Source organism: Berghia stephanieae, chromosome 12, assembly GCF_034508935.2.
Source record: "Berghia stephanieae isolate SIO BIC M18660-M18661 chromosome 12, UCSD_Bste_1.3, whole genome shotgun sequence".
Classification (NCBI taxonomy): domain Eukaryota; kingdom Metazoa; phylum Mollusca; class Gastropoda; order Nudibranchia; family Aeolidiidae; genus Berghia; species Berghia stephanieae.
Genome location: NC_088371.1, coordinates 36,197,944 through 36,215,596, shown reverse-complemented (window position 1 = coordinate 36,215,596; position 17,653 = coordinate 36,197,944). Strand labels below are relative to the sequence as shown.

At 37.0% G+C, this 17,653-nt stretch overlaps 2 protein-coding genes across 2 annotated transcripts in view; one reads left to right on the top strand and one right to left on the bottom strand.

The window, feature by feature from the left end:
• The first annotated feature begins 952 nt into the window (after positions 1-952).
• LOC144958115 (uncharacterized) lies at positions 953-2,982 on the top strand. The gene has a single exon (XM_078889780.1). It carries the CDS (start codon positions 1,865-1,867, stop codon positions 2,960-2,962), a length of 1,098 nt encoding a protein of 365 aa, XP_078745906.1. The 5' UTR covers positions 953-1,864; the 3' UTR covers positions 2,963-2,982.
• Positions 2,983-12,783: 9,801 nt separating this feature from the next.
• LOC144957448 (uncharacterized) overlaps positions 12,784-17,653 on the bottom strand; it is a 13,873-nt gene continuing 9,003 nt past the window's right edge. The window contains exons 5-6 of the mRNA XM_078888714.1: positions 14,728-17,458; positions 12,784-13,744 (exon numbers count right to left, since the gene is read on the bottom strand). Of these exons, the coding sequence (XP_078744840.1) occupies positions 13,311-13,744; positions 14,728-17,458 (3,165 nt within the window). The 3' untranslated portion in view covers positions 12,784-13,310. The remainder of the gene's footprint in view (positions 13,745-14,727; positions 17,459-17,653) is intronic.

Below are 17,653 nucleotides of genomic sequence, written 5' to 3'. Positions count from 1 at the left end.
TTATTATTATCATTATTATTATTATTATTATTATTATTATTATTATTATTATTATTATTATTATTATTATTATTATAGTATTATTATTATATTATTATTATTATTATTATTATTATTATTATTATTATTATTATTATAGTATTATTATTATCATTATTATTATTATTATTATTATTATTATTATTATTATAGTATTATTATTATTAATAATAATAGTAATAATAATAATAATAATAATAATAGTAATAATAATAATAATAATAATAATAATAATAATAATAATAATAATAATAATAATAATAATAATAATAATAATAATAATGAAAAAAAATACCCAACAAAAACTAGTGATCTAGCTCCAATACAATCGCAGAAACAGTTTCTCAAATGTTAAAAAAAAAAGTGTGGAAAGAATATATCTTTATTTGAAAAAGCTGTAACAACTAATATCTAATTGCATTATTATTTAACATAGCGAAACTGATGAAAGCAAATTTCTCTTCAAATTTTACCCAAATAATTTAGTATTCGAGTATTTTTGAAGCAAAGGTAACGAAAAAAAAAACCCCACAAAAAAACAAAAAACAAAACAAAAAAAAACAAAACAAAACCCAACGTTTTGGCACAGCCTGTGTTACACTCGGTGTACACATCAATGCACGTTGTATTCTTTGCTCGTCATAAATTATGGAGCAGGCACTCGTGAAAGATAAGATCTGGAAAAAAGTGTATATAAAATAGTGACCATAAACAAACTAAAAATTAGAATTTCTCTGACGTCATTCCGGATTGTAAGTGATGTTTTGAAGGTTTTTATTGTTCTTATTATTATAAGCTGAAGAAGGGTTTTGAGCCCGAAACGCTCCGTGTTTGGTTTTTATTTAAAGTTGTTTTTTTTTTCTTTCTCGAAGCTGTTAAATATTCATTTTAATTCAATCCTTTTTATAGATTATCGAAACAATTTTTTTTTTGTTTCTATTCATGAAACACAAAATAGAAATCGGCTTAGAGAAAATATTTCGTTGAATTTGAATTCAAATCAAAATAAGGCAATAATTTAGACAAAGGTATGAAAAGTGTGTATGATTTAAAAGGCGGAGATAATTCTAAATTTGCAAAGCAACGACAAACATTGGGTGTCTCCCATTCCTGAGGTTAAAAAAAAAGTGTGTATGAAACAGTGCCAGACAAATCAGAGAGAAAAAATAAAAGAAAAAAAAAAACAACCTTCCCCCCAAAAAAAAATCCAGCCTGTCTCGACGTGTGATCGAACCTGAGACCCCCTGATTACCAACCATACGTGATTCCATTCATTACACCACATAGTAGGCTGCCCGATAGTTGGGACGATCTCTAAGGTCTTGCCTATAATAATATTCTTCACAAGGGTCGCGCGTTTTCGACGACTGTGAACCATTCGTTGCATCACAAAACACAAACATTGAACACAAGTAAGAGGAAGAGGACGAAGACATGGGGGGTTAGAAAGTTGTGTCACATAATTTGCAGACTATTTAAGCCAATATAAAACGATTTTGATTGATTGATGTTCTGATGTGCGTGGAGGAAATATCTAAACTTTAACGGTCCTACAATATAGATAGAACGAAGTTGACGTCACTCGGGTCTTTGTTATTGGGGTTTTTTTTTGCCATCCACGTTTATGAGTAAATTCTCACTAAACTGTATTAACCAGACTATAAACGTTTAAGGTTACAAATAGTTTTGTGTGTTGGTCCGTTATACTTCCAGATGGTAATGTGAACTTCTTAGGCAAGCGCATACTACTATCAATACACAAAAAGAACTGGCAGTGGAGTAGAAAGTATTTTAATCACCTCAAAACCAGACACGTGTCGCTGCAATGGAAATTACTGCGATTGCTGTGATCACACTAATTATCTCCACCTTGCTTTTGAAATGTTCAGGAATGGCCACGTCGATTTTTAATCTAGAGTCTTCTGTCTTTTGTGATCTGTCGGATAGAATTGATCTGGAATGTTCTACAGAGGTCACAGACGTCAGAAATCTCGTTCACTGCGCGTCATTCTGCGACTCAGACGCGTCTTGCATCGGTGTGAGTTTCGACAAGAATCGGCGTTGTTTTCTGCACCAAGAATGTCCTATGATCTCTGGCTGTACTGTTGAAGATTCCAGTACTCTTTCCATGACAAAATACTGCAAGCATGGGACATGGAACGCCACGAGTTCATCCTGCGTCTGTGTGGACGGCTTCTGGGGAGACAACTGCAGTCAATGCTATGCAGGATGTCATGACCTCATCGGAGCTGGGTATTCTCAAGGTCACCATCGAGTCTATCTTGACCCAGAACATTACGGGATGAACCCATTTCTCGTTCAATGCTACGTCAGTCCAGGAGCCTCGTCTTATTCATCTGTCCAATTATTAAAGAATCAAGGCTTTGAAAATTTCAACAGAACCTGGCTTGACTACGTAAAAGGTTTTTATTATGATACGGATAATATGTGGACAGGGTTGCACGCATGGCATCAACTCTCCAAAGTCGGTGGCTGCAACAAACTCAACTATCTCTTCGCACTGGAAACGTCAGGACTGTTCCAAACGCTCGATAATTTCAAACTTGAAGGCAGAGAAACAAAATACAAATTTAGTTTTGATGGCGTGTTTCAATCTCAGACATACGGTGTTTTTCCTCTTCCGCCAAATTCTTCCTACGACTCGTGTTTCGATCCTCTACAAAACTTTCGATTTTCCACATGGGACTCCGACCACGACGAAAGCTCTGACGAGAACTGTGCTGCAAGAACCGGCTCTGGCTGGTGGTTCTCAAGCACGTGTGACAATTATTGTAACTTTCCAGGCTACGGGTTCCAGTTCTGGGGTGACAAACCCGATTATCAGTTGCTATCCTTGTCAGGGGCGAACTTCAGCGAGTTCTCATCTCAGAATGCTCACGTTGCAGTATTTCTTCATTGTTAGATATTTTCTTTGTTCGTTAACCACCCCCCCCCCCCCCCCCCCCCCCACACAAAAAAAAAAAAAAAAAAAAAAAAAAAAAAAAAAAAAAAAAAAAAGATTTTGGATGTTTGTATTTTTTGCATTCTTGTTCAGAAACAAACATGTACGACATTTTAGTTTATGATTATTTTAAAAAATCTTTGCTTTGTCCACAAATTCATTGCTGTAATTTTATACGATAATAATAGGGAAGAAAAGTGTGATGTAAAAAAAACAACCGGTTCCTATTTCATTGAAAGTGTATAAAACCATTCTTCCGGATAATACTTTGTGTAATTCATCTTCAGGTGTCAGAGTGATAGTATCTTATTTTCTAATCGAAACATATTATGCTATCGCCTATAAAGATCATCCATCCTCGTTCTTTTACGTCCCATAACTCCATAAGGATCTGCCTATAGGGAATGAGATTAGCGGAAGAGTAGCGTCCCTTGATTGGACGTCACCCATAGTCTGTGACGTCACATGAGGAAAAGTTATTAGAGAGAGAACGCCATGTTGGTTGTGCGCATGCGTCTCTCGTCCTCGCGGGCGTTCTCTCTCTAAAAACTTTTCCGCCGGTGAAGTCACAAACTATGGGTGACGTCCAATCAAGGGACGCTACTCTTCCGCTAATCTCATTCCCTATACGCCCTGCTACTGAAATAGTCATGCCACCTTTATGTAACCTATTCGTTATCAGTACTCTAAAGGACTGGTTACATACATACACACTTCCAATGATTAAGGAACCAAAAAAAAATAAAAAAATAGAGGGTTTGGTGTCATGACTTTTATTTCTAGAGGTGGCCGTAAACTTGAGCTTTTATATAGCGCAATATCCACTAAACGTGCTCAAAGCGCTTTACAAGGGATCCCTATCCAACAGCAACACATAATATGTAGGACGAGACATGACGCCTGTCAGGCGATATTACACATTTTTGGGACAGAGACCACGTTGTTAACGGCCAGGAACACATTTTACACCTGAGTACGGTGAGAAAATGTGAGTAAAGAGCCTTCTCCAAGGACTCAACTATGCGCCGAGCGAGGCTCGAACCCAGGACCTTCCGATCCGAAAGCGAGTGTCATACCACTAGACCACATAGCCGCACCTTTCCTGTTGATTTGATTTTCAGAAATATTATGCTTACGATCGACAAGTGTGATAAAAATTATGAGTGCACTAACTTGACCTCTTGTTTGTATATTATAGATACCTACATGTTTACGATTTTTGTGTACTTATGATGTTCATGCATCTATTTGATCTTTTCATCTGTTTGTTATATATTTATATTTTGCAAAAAAGCAGAGTATTTAAAGGTCTTTTGACCTTTGTAATCATTAATGATTATGATATTATGATAATATTATAAACTCCCCAAAAAATCCATTCAGAAAAGCGAGTGGAGCAGGCACGTATGTTGATAATAACAAGAAATTTTAATGAAGTGAGTACGAACGTTCCAGAAGACAACAGAGAATAAAAATTTCGCCACGGCGATGGGGGCTCGAACCCGCTACCCCTTACTAGTACAACAACTCCGCCTGGCTGGGAAGATCGTGACTCTACCGTATGAGCTATCCACGAGCCCAAAAATCCATTCAATTTTAAACCTAAACATGAAGATCTTCTAGTCATAATAATAATATTCATAACATTCCTACACAATGAAGAATTGTTTTGAAAACGTTAATGGAATTAACCAGTTAGTAGAAATTCGACCAATCAAAAAAAATGTGATTAATGACACACCTTCCAGACCGCTCGGAGCTGGTTGTTTACAAACGATAGAATGAATGAAGTTGAAACGAATACTATGCTTTTTAACTCTCTCTTTGCCGGCCATTTTCGGATTTTCCCCAAAACGTCACACCCAACCAAAACAAAAATAGATTTATTTCAATAAAACACAAAATCTGGGAGTTCTTGCTATACATATTCTTTTTGCTAAACTATCTCTTCAACACAGTGCTAATAAACTTTAACTATAGCAAACATTTGTGTTCAAATATCTATTATGATGTACGAAAGAAATTTGAATGACAATAATGTTGGCTGCATCGTAACAAATGTGACGAAATTCCTATCGGGAGGGGGGGGGGGAGGGGGGGGGGGTAAAATTGTTTTTTGATCAGCAGTTGAGTGATTAGTTCTCTTTAGATTCTGTCAATCGGACTCCAAACGTTTAAGGTTTTAGAAAATTGTGTGTGTGTTGTTGGTATGATTAAACAGGCAAGTAGAACAGTAAATATTTTACTTACACGCCAACCAAAGATGGTAACACCTAAGAAGTTTGTTTAGTTTAGCAATGGCTGCCATTTTTAAAACCGGAATATTGATTCTTCCGACTGTCCGAATCAGATCAAGGGGCGTGTTTATATTTCCCTCCCAATCAAAACATGGGAAATGTGCCACACCTTCAAACCTGCTCGGACAAATAAAGCAGATTGCTTACAAACAAAAGAAAGAAGGAAGGGGACATCACTCTGCTCTTTGTTCTTGTTTCTCACTATATTCGATCAATCAAACTGTACACGTTAAAGATGACACATAGTGTCATGCTATGGTATGACTGATCAAGTGTGCAGAACTATTGAGTATATATATATATATATATATATATATATATATATATATATATATAATAATATATATATATATATATATATATATATATATATTATATATATAGATATATATGAGTGTTAGTGGGTACTTGTAGGTACGAGAGTGCTCGATAATTTAGGTTAGAGCATATAAAAATAAATAAATTCACTCACATATTTTAAAGCCAAAATGAACGTTTCCATGCCCTTCATTTCCTCAGTCGACGTGAGTGAATTATATATTTTTTATTTATTATATATATATATATATTATATATATATATATATATATTATATATATATATATATATATATCTTAACTAATTAATCTTTTTCAAATTTCCAACAGTCACAGTTTATTATTGTATATTGTGATTTTTAATCTATTAAGTATATCCTGTTTTATCTTTCGTCTCTTTCAAGTATCGAACAAATTTACTATTATTATTATTTTTTTTGTGTGTGGTGATTTTAATGAATCTATTCAGTAAATAATTTTATCTTATCTCTTTCGTCTTTTTAAAATATCGAACATTCAGTATATTATTTTTTTATATTGTGATTTTTATTGAATCAATAAAGTATATTTTATCTTCTCTTTTTTGTCTCTTAATAATCTCTAACAATCAGTATATTGTGCATTAATAAAGTATATTTGTTTTGTCTTATCTTATTTGTTTGTTTTTTAATCCCTGACAATTAGTTTCTTATTGCATATTGTGATTTTTAATTAATCAAAGAAGTATATTTTATCTTATCATATTCGGCTCTTAACAATTTCTAACAATCAGTTTATTATTGTATTTTGTGATTGATTTTAATGAATCAATTAAGTATATTTTATCTTATTTTATTAATCTCTTAAAAATCCCAACAAAGTAAATCTTCATTTAATCCACCCTTCCTTTAATGTCCATCTTCACTCATGAAGATTTTGACATGAACAAGAACATTAAGGTGAAAATTTAGCAGCGATCTAGAAGCTCTGTAAATAAATCTAGTATAAAGTGGGTGCAGATGTCTAAAGTGGGTGCAGATGTCTAAAGTGGGTGCAGATGTCTAAAGTGGGTGCAGATGTCTAAAGTGGGTGCAGATGTCTAAAGTGGGTGCAGATGTCTAATGTGGGTGCAGATGTCTAAAGTGGGTGCAGATGTCTAATGTGGGTGCAGATGTCTAAAGTGGGTGCAGATGTCTAAAGTGGGTGCAGATGTCTAAAGTGGGTGCAGATGTCTAAAGTGGGTGCAGATTCTAAAGTGGGTGCAGATGTCTAAAGTGGGTGCAGATGTTTAAAGTGGGTGCAGATGTCTAAAGTGGGTGCAGATGTCTAAAGTGGGTGCAGATGTCTAAAGTGGGTGCAGATGTAACTTCTCGCGGTAAATTGTTCCAATCTGTGATGGTTCTGGGGTAAAATGAGAATTTTCTGAGGTCTTTGGTGGATGTCAGGGGGATGAAACTGTCAATGTGGGAAGTCCTGGATATTCGTATCGATGTTTGGAGATCAGGATTTGAAATCGTCACCAGGTTATTCTTTATCTTATACATCATGGTCAGGCGTGTTGTTTTCCTCCTAGTTTGGAGTGACTTCCATTCAAGTTGATCAATCATGCTGCTCACACTTGATGTTTTCTCATAATTTCCCGTAACAAAACGAGCGGCTCGTCTCTGTATTGCCCCCAGTTTATCAACAAGGTGTTGTGTGTGTGTGTGTGTGTGTGTGTGTGTGTGTGTGTGTGTGTGTGTGTGTGTGTGTGGGTCCCAAACAACGCATGCTTATTCAATTTGTGGTCGAACTACTAATGACTTGTAAGCTAAGTTTGATTTTTTTATATTGTGATTTTAATGAATCAAAAAAAAAAAAATAGTATAGTTTATCTTATCTGAGTCGTCTCTTAAAAGTTTCCAACAATCAGTTTATGGAGACAGCTACGGTCCAAAGTCTATCAGTACGTGTTGTTGTTACGCGGAACAATTGGATTCAATAGTTTGACGTCACGTCCGCCCAGCAACCAGCAGCTTGGTTCTGAGCAAAGAAAATCTGTACTTTTTATTCTTCATGCTGGCTAGAACTTTTTCACATGACTTGTGATCAGAATGTATAAAAATCAAAACATGAACGGATTTAAAATGATTTTCTCCTCTGGGTACACTTGTATGCTCGTCGGAGAAGTATTTCATAAGGGCGTCCGCCATTGTTCCGATAGTTTAGAACCAGTTACTAAGTTACGATGCGTCACGACTGTTGAAGTCCATTAGCCTTAAAGATTATTCAGAGCATTACTAAACATTTTAACGCATATATAGTCGAAAATTATATATTCCTTCATGGCAACAAATATACAGGGATACCACCGATACCAATAGTAACTACCTTAAACCAGGATCTCTCTACATATTATCAGGAATTTCTAGATTCAGATGAGGCCGAATTAATCTTCTCTGAAGAACTAAGAAAAACTGCAGTGCCCTCCGTACTAAAGTCACAAGACATTGACAGACAGCCTCAAAACTCTGGCCCAGCACCGCGACCAATGGAAACAATTAACAACATGGATGGAGAGATTAGCTATACTTATCGAGGTTTGAAAAAATCTGTGACTAAATCACACAATTTATCAGCAAGCGTCATTCAGACTGCGAGGCTTAGATACTTCTAGTCGAAAATTATACACAGTGTTATCAATTGGATTCAGTAGTCTGATGTCACGCCACCCGGCAACGGCGGCCATCTTGGTTCTAAACAAAGAAAATCATTACTTTTTATTCTTCACGCTGGCTTGAACTTTTCATATGCCTTGTGATCAGAATGTGTAAAAGTCAAAACATGATCAAATGTATGTGTTTTTTTTTTTCTCTGGAAACGCTTTTATGCTCGCCGGAGAAATATTTCATACGGGCGTCCGCCATTGTTCCGATAGTTTAGAGCCAGTGTTACTAAGTTACCATGCGTCATTAGGAAGGAAGTGACGTTACGACTGTTGGAGAGTATTTCTTCCATTATTTTGTCCAAAAAAAAGTAGTCATTCGGAGCCATTAGATAAATAAATAAAATAAAATTCCCTTTATTCATCTCATAGGGGAAATTTGTCTCTACGGTCTATTCCAAGGGAAGACTGGAATGACCCAGGCGTCAGCCGCCGCATTGCAACGCCGCAAAATTGAGCTAGGGCGAAGTGGCTTATTCAAGGCCACACAGCGCGGCGGCGGGCGATCGAACCTGGTACCTTTCGGGTACGAAGCAAAGACCGTACCGCTGAGCCACGCTGTCCAGAGGAGCCGGAGTTTATCCCGTTTTCTATATAGCGTGAAAAGGACAATAAGAATTGCTTGCTACCCTTTGGATAAGACGCTAGTCTATATCGTCAAGTACTTTCCGACATATCTATCAGACCCAGCTACCCATTCACCGCTTGGTGGACAGGGGGAGGGAGGAGGGCCAGAAAAGAAAAATAATCTCGACTGCACCTGGGATCGATCTCGGTCCCTCTGATTGTGAAGCGAGAGCTCTACCAATTGCGACCCATCGTCTCAAAACGGTATTATGTCGGAACGCACCATAGGCTTAAAGTCGATTTAATAAACTGGTCAAAATAAATTGTGCATAGCATAAATTATGTATCATTCCTAAATTAAAACAAAACAAGTCGTATTCGGCGATATAATTCAATTTTCAACATCTTAACCATCCCGACTTAATACCGTTTTGAGGCGAAGGGTCACAATTGAGCTATCGGGACTCCCAATTTAGGCTGATTTGTATGTGCTAAAAGGTCGCTGTGCCTTGATCACAAACTGACCAACTCCAAGACAGTGTCATGTTCTAACTCTAGACCTGGATCACTCGCATTGCGTCTATAATTGTGTTGTGTTGTAAGATGTGAGGATGTTGCGATCTTACTAAGTTAAATATAAAAGAATGCCAACGACAAGTGAAAGACAAGATTACAAGTTTAATAATAAATAGACGAAGTGACTGTTATTCCAATCGTAAGTCGTCAACCGGAAAGTTAACAATATAGGAAGTGGCCAGACAATTTAGGGAGAAATCCACTAAACACTATTGAACGCCACAGCTAACATGCATAGATGGAATCTGAGAGAGTCAGATGCATGCCGTCATTGCCAAGGAGGCCCTGAGACAATGGACCACATCGTCATCCACTGCCCAGTGACAAGCCTATCAGGAGGCTACGAGACAGCCTATAAGGCAGGAAAAGAATTTGAAGAATGGATTAAAAGATTCAAAATAGAGGTGTAGCCATTCGATACTACTAACGCCACAGTGTTGGCCTAGGAAAATAAAACAAATGTCTCCCCCCCCCCCCCCCCCCCCCCCCCCCCCGTCCTCCCCCCTACCCCATGGAATATGAGTTTATGTTATTTTTTCCAATCTGCAATCAACTTTGATTTATAATGATAATAGTCTTTTAATGTTGTAGATACCTTCAGTAATTTGTGATATATTATCGTTGATTAAAGGTAGATGGGTACAAAACCATTATTTTGAGAAAATCAGATTTATTGTTTAAACAACATACTATTATAATGAATGTAATCAACATAAAAATAACAGACTCGTTGACATGAAATCATTATAAAAGAAGTATTCTTCCACCCTATATCACTAAATACTAACGCCTAAAGTGACTGAAAACGGTTGCCAACGCCTTCACGGATGCTAGAGTTCACAACGTGACTTTTAACTATGTGGTTTTTTTTTTTAGTTTTATTTAAATAGTATTATTCAAGTTTTAGAAAGTTTTAAATGTAAAACCCTACAAACTGTGGAGTGATCCTCGACAATATTGGAGGTTTCCACAAGACGAAGAAGAAGAAGAAGAAGAAGACATGATATCATGTTTAGGTCTACATTACTAATTTGTCACGTCAGATTATAAATCGCTAAATTTCCATTAAAAATCATATTGTTTGAAAAGAAGTAAATCTATCATTTAAATGTTTTTGAAAATGTCTTGTATTCAAAGATGACGAAATAGGAACCGATTGAGGGGTGGAATAAATGATTTCTTACAATCTTGCAGCGGTGGGAAACACGTCCAGTATTGGTTCAATAGTCTGATGTCACGTCGCCCAGCAACGGTGGCCATCGTGGCTCTAAACAAAGAAAATCGGTACATTTTATTCTTCATGTTGGCTAGAACTTTTCATTTGTCTTGTGATCAGAATGTGTAAAAGTCAAAACATGATCAGATTTATAATGTTTTTTCCCCCCCTCTGGATACGCTTTTATGCTCGTCGGAGAAATATTTCATAAGGGCGCACGCCATTGTTCCGATAGTTTAGAGCCAGTGTTACTAAGTTATCATGCGTCATTACGGGGGAAGTGACGTTACGACTTTTGAAGCGTATTCCAAAAAGCAAGAGTGTATAAGAATCGTAGTATATTCATGCGCACAACAGCTAACAGTGTATGGTATATAACGCCAAAAATAATTATACAAAACATGCCAAACTTTTTATGTTAAATCAAGAGTCAAATTTGATCGGAGAAAATACACTTTTTTTGCTCACGTTTTAAGCAGATTTCGAAGCAATATCTCTTCTAGCTACTTAACCATTAAAGTATTTGAAAATATAAAAACACAACATACAAAAGAATGTTTTTGGGAAATGAAAAATAAATGGTTAAGCTATCGTATTTAAAAAAAAAAAGAAATCTCATTTTGGCCACAGAATTCCATTTTTACCTTAATACTCCTATCTATAACTGTTAACTAGATTCTACGACATTTGGTATATAGGGAAGCGTAGACTGAGACCATGCCACAACATCATGCGTTCTTCGTCTAAACTTCCCGTACGTCCAGACTTGGGACGCAATCAAGTGCCTTTTCTTCGTTAACCATTCCCTATTATTTTCCTTGGCCAGCTCACAAATATTTCGTCAAACTATCCATTGAAAATGTTTAATTTTGACCAGTTGTGTCCGTTGGATTGTTAGTCATATTGTCGGTAGATTTTTGGTTGTTTTATTTTTTTGTTGGTTTTTTTATTGTTGTTGTTGTTTTCATCCCACCGTTGGATTTTCCCCGAATTGAACGCCAACCCTACCTAAGATATAAAATTAGATTTTAACGTTTATATAGAGCATTTCGGCGGATTTACCATGCTGTGTGCGCTTAACAGTATTTCACTTATTCCACCAACATGTCATAAGGAGCCATAATTCTATTTCGTACAGTACTAGTCACCCGTTAGGCTTCCTATTTGTAACAACAAATCTTGCCATATCTGCCACATGTAGATAGGTACTCATTCACATCTGAACCAAGTGAGATAATGTGTGTAAATTGCCTTGCCCAAGGATCCCCATTTGGGACCAGAATTTTCCATGATCAATGCGTGTTTAATTTGACCTTAATGATTATGGGGAATTGATTATTTCTTTATTCAGCATTATTTTGAATCTGTTTAGCAACATTTTTGATTTCATACTTCATACTGTTCCAAATTTAAGATTTAAGATGCCGCTATGTGGTCTAGTGGTATGACACTCGCTTTCGGATCGGAAGGTCCTGGGTTCGAGCCTCGCGCTCGGCGCATAGTTGAGTCCTTGGAAAAGACTCTTTACTCACATTCTCTCACCGTACTCAGGTGTAAAATGAGTACCTGGTCGTTAACAGCGTTGTCTTTGTCCGAAAAATTGTAATATCGCCTACTAGGTGTTATGTCCCGTCCTACATGTTAAATGTTGCTGTTGACCAGGGACCCCTTGTAAAGCGATTTGAGCACATTTAGTGGATATTGCGCTATATAAAAGCTCAATTTAATTAATTTTTTTAAAATCACAAATTTATTTTTAATACTCAGATAACATAATTTGCTTGTTCAGAATTCAGCAACAAGCGTATAAAGTTACAAGTATAAAAATAACTTTAAAAATATAATAAAATATTAAAAATAATAATAAATGTTTCATTAATTGACGCTCGGCGCGTAGGCGAGTCCTTGGAAAAGGCTCTTTACACACATTTTCTCACCGTACTCAGGTGTAAAATGAGTACCTGGCCGTTAACAGCGTTGTTTCTATCCGAAAAAAAAATAATATCGCCTAACGCGCGTCATGTCCCATCCTACATGTGAAATATTGCTGTTGGCCATTGACCACTTGTAAAGCGCTTTGAGCACGTTTAGTTGATATTGCTCTGTATGAAAGCTCAAAAAGGAAAACGAATTTGCAAACTTTAATTACAAGAATATATATATATATATATTTAGACTATAAATTAAGATGCCATCACTTTGACAACAGAAAACGAATTACACAATCTATGTATCCAGTCCTCCGGAAGAGTGGTTTTACACTTCCAATGAAATAGGAACCAGTCTGTTAACATCGCACTTTTCCTCCCTATTATACAGCTTGGTGTTCCTGCCTGGCCTTCGTAAAGTCATGGCCTGACACTGACCAAAAAAAATGACATCAAAATGCCAGTCTTTTGCCACAAAAGAAAACAAATCGTGAGTTGTATTCAATAGAGTAACTAATGAAATAACTTGTTTCCATGAGCTCTACTAACGACAACTCACTAGGCGGTGCAAAAACCAAATAATGACGTCAAACTGGCAGTCCTTTTGGATTTCAGTGTCAGGCTATAACATAACGATGGCTACGGTTCCTGGCTGGGGTCAATTTTACCCATCCTGTAAACTGATTCGAGAGACAGACGTGCAAATAATAATCGGTTTCATTTCTTTAAGCCTCTACCCCAGAAAACCATCCATGAAAATTGCATGTTGCAACAACAGTATGTTCTCCACGGACGCGAACCACTTCAACCCAGACGTCCGTACCTTTTCTTCCAAACCACTCGACCTGTTTGTACTTGATCGAATCCCCAGTATTGTTAGCCGAAGTTGTCTGAAACAAAACAAACGTGTGATTCAGTATCCCCAATGTTTTACGTAAATGCCATTCCAAAGTGCCGTGATGCTTTTGGTACCCTTTCACTCCAAAAGTATATTTACCTCCAACGGGAAGTGTGTACACACCACTCAATCTGTCCATTTGTTGACAGGGTTTTAGCACAGTCTTATACTTTCTAACCTGGACGGGGATACTGTTTGTTTGTTCGGGGAATTTGAATGCTGAGATAACTTCAAAACTGTAATCCAGATGTTCAGCAACCCCTGTAGAAAGGAAATTAGATACAATCATAAAGGTCATAGTAGTAGTAGTAGTAGTAGTAGTAGTAGTAGTAGTAGTAGTAGTAGTAGTAGTAGTAGTAGTAGTAGTAGTAGTAAATATGCGGTTATTAAAAGCGTGTAGCATAAGTATGAATGCATACTATTTCAAATGAAAAAGACCACAATGAAAATTCCATATGAAGTTTCATCAATACATGGAATAACAAATAAAACTCATTTCGCACCTCACACACGGAGTGAAATTTGAGGGTTTTTTTTTTCAAAACTGCCTTTGTCTCTATCTGTTGTGGCAAAAATCAGCCACACCTCGTAAACCTCTGAATCGCTGGAGGTTTCACCTAAACATTCATCCATCCAAGGAAGAACAAATAAAACTCCTTTTGCACCTCTCACACACAGAGTGAAAACTGATTTTTTTTCTTAACTTCATTCAGTATCTATTATGCAAAACATCAGTCACATCCTGTAAACCTCTGAACCGCTGAATGGAAGTTTCATCTAAAGATTCATCAATCCTTATTAGAACAAATAAAACCCATTTGTATCTCACACAAGGAGTAGAGATTTAGTTTTTCCCATACTTCATTCTGTTCTATTATGGTAATAAATCAGCAACACCCTGTAAACCTCTGAACCGCTGAAGGTTTCACCTAAAGTTTCATCAATCCTTATTAGAAAAAATAAAACTCATTTTGCATCTCACACACAGAATGAAAACTGATTTTTTTTCTTAACTTCATTCAGTATCTATTACGCAAAACATCAGCCACATCCTGTAAACCTCTGAACCCCTGAAGGTTTAACCCAATATTTAATATTCATCAATCCAAGGAAGAACAACTCAAACTCATTTTGCACCTCACACACGGAGTGAAGATTGAGTTTTCCATCTATCTATTATGGCAAAAAATCAGCCACACCCTGTAAACCCCTGAACCCAATGACTTTGAATAATGACTGTTTACCCTTTGTTTGTTGATTCCCTGCCATGGAATACGTTTTGTCTGCTTGTAAGTACGTCTGCCTTGATATTTTTTGTGTCGATCCCATAGCATGGGCTCCTGTTCCAGCAGTTGGCATTAGCGCTGACTGTTTTGGTGATGGCGTTGATGTTTGTGATCCCATAGCATTGGCTCCTGTTCCAGCAGTAGGCGATGGCGATGGCTTTGATGTTAGTGATCCCAGACCATTGGTTAATGTTCCAGCAGTTGGCATTAACGCTAATGGTGGTGGTGATGGCGTTGATGTTTGTGATCCTAAAGCATTGGTTAATGTTCCAGCAGTTGGCATTAACGCTGACGGTGGTGGCGATGGCTTTGATGTTTGTGATCCCATAGCAGTGGCTCTTGTTCCAGCAGTTGGCATTAACGCTGACGGTGGTGGCCATGGCTTTGATGTTTGTGATCCCATAGAAGTGGCTCTTGTTCCAGCAGTTGGCATTAACGCTGACGGTGGTGGCCATGGCTTTGATGTTTGTGATCCCATAGAAGTGGCTCTTGTTCCAGCAGTTGGCATTAACGCTGACGGTGGTGGCAATGGCGTTGAGGTTTGTGATTCTGGTCGAGAAGCGAAAGATTGCTGTATTCCTTCCCAAAAGCGTTTCAAGGAGATGACCAATGATGATTCTGGTTTTGATGATGCTGTCAATGAATCCACCGTTCGTGGTGGAGGTGGTGGTGGTGGTGGTGGTGGTGGTGGTGGTGGTGGTGGTGGTGGTGGTGGGGAAACGAGAGATGGTCGCTTTTCTGGTGGTGCAGAAGAATTAATTTGAGGTGATATTTCTGACAACAATTCTGGACTTTCAGGTGTATTTTGATCCTTTCGATGCAGTCGTGTTCGCAACTTTTTAAGGAGCAGTAAAAACGTATTTTGTTGTTGTTGTTGTTGATGATGATGATGATGTTGCTGCTGCTGCTGCTGCTGCTGCTGTTGAACTGGTTGATTTTGCTGTTGCTCCTGTTGGTGCTGTTGTGGTGGTTGTTTTTGTTGTTGCTGTTGTTGTTGTTGTTGTTGTTGATCTTGTGGTTGTCTTTGTTGCTGTTGTCGTTGTTGTTTTCGTTGTTGTGGTTGTTGCTGTTGTTGTTGTTGTTGTTGTTGTTGTTTTTCTTGTTGCGGTTGTTGGTGTGGTTGTTGTTGTTGCTGTTGTGGTTGTTGTTGTTTCTGCTGTTTCTGTTGTAGCTGTTGTTCCTGTTGTTGCTGTTGTGGTAGTTGTTTTTGTTGCTGCTGTTGTTGTTTTGGCTGTGATTTTTGTTGTTGTTTTTGTTGTTGATCTTGCGGTTGTTTTTGTTGATTTTTTTGTTGTTGTTTTTGTTGCTGTTGTGGTTGTTGTTGTTGTTTTTCTTGTTGTGGTTGTGATTGTTGTGATTGTTGTTGTTTTTCTTCTTCTTCATCATCATCATCATCATCTTCTTCTTCTTCTTCTTCTTCTTCTTCTTCTTCTTCTTCTTCTTCTTCTTCTTCTTCTTCTTCTTCTTCTTTTTCTTCTTGTGGTTGTTGTCGTTGTTGCTGTTGTTGTGGTTGTTGATTTTGTTGTTGTTGTTGTTGTTGTTGTTGTTGTTTCTGCTGTTTCTGTTGTTCCTGTTGTTGCTGTTGTGTTAGTTGTTTTTGTTGCTGCTGTTGTTGTTTTGGCTGTGAATTTTGCTGTTGCTGTTTTTGTTGTTGTTGTTGTTGTTGTTGATCTTGTTGTTGTTTTTGTTGATTTTTTTGTGGTTGTTTTTGTTGCTGTTGTGGCTGTTGATTTCGTTGTTGTGGTTGTTGTTCGTGTTGTTGTTGTAGTTGTTGCTTTTCTTGTTGTGGTTGTTGTTGCGGTTGTTGTTGATGTTGTTGTTGCTGTTGTGGTTGTTGTTGTTGTTGTTGTTGTTGTTCTTCTTCTTCTTCTTCTTCTTCCTCTTGTGATTGTTGTCGTTGTTGCTGTTGTTGCGGTTGTTGATTTTGTTGTTTTTGGTGTTGCTGTTGTGGTTGTTGATTTTGTTGTTTTTGGTGTTGCTGTTGTGATTGTTGATTTTGTTGTTTTTGGTGTTGCTGTTGTGATTGTTGATTTTGTTGTTTTTGGTGTTGCTGTTGTGATTGTTGATTTTGTTGTTTTTCGTGTTGCTGTTGTGGTTGTTGATTTTGTTGTTTTTCGTGTTGCTGTTGTGGTTGTTGATTTTGTTGTTTTTCGTGTTGCTGTTGTGGTTGTTGATTTTGTTGTTTTTGGTGTTGCTGTTGTGAATGTTGATTTTGTTGTTTTTGGTGTTGCTGTTGTGGTTGTTGATTTTGTTGTTTTTGGTGTAGCTGTTGTGGTTGTTGATTTTGTTGTTTTTGGTGTTGCTGTTGTGGTTGTTGATTTTGTTGTTTTTGGTGTAGCTGTTGTGGTTGTTGATTTTGTTGTTTTTGGTGTTGCTGTTGTGGTTGTTGATTTTGTTGTTTTTGGTGTTGCTGTTGTGGTTGTTGCTGCTGCTGTTGTTGTTTTGGCTGTGGTTTTTGTTGTTGTTGTGATTGCTGTCCTTGTTGTTGGTCATTTCGTTGCTTGTCCTGTTGTCGCTTTTGTAGAATTTCTACTTGTTCCCGAAGTTGGCATTGACTCAGACTTTGAAGATAATTTTGATTCTTCAGCTCGTTGATTTCCTTTTGTTGAAGGTGCAACTGGTGTTGGTATTGTTCTTGTTGAAACTCAAGCAAGCTTAATTTTCTCATTTCACTGGACATCCATTTTACCTAAATTAATGGATACAGTAATAATAATATCATATCATATCATATCATATCATATCATATCATAACATATCATATCATATCGTATCGTATCGTATCATATCATATCATATCATATCATATCATATCATATCATATCATATCATATCATATCATATCATATCATATCATATCATATCATATCATATCATATATCAT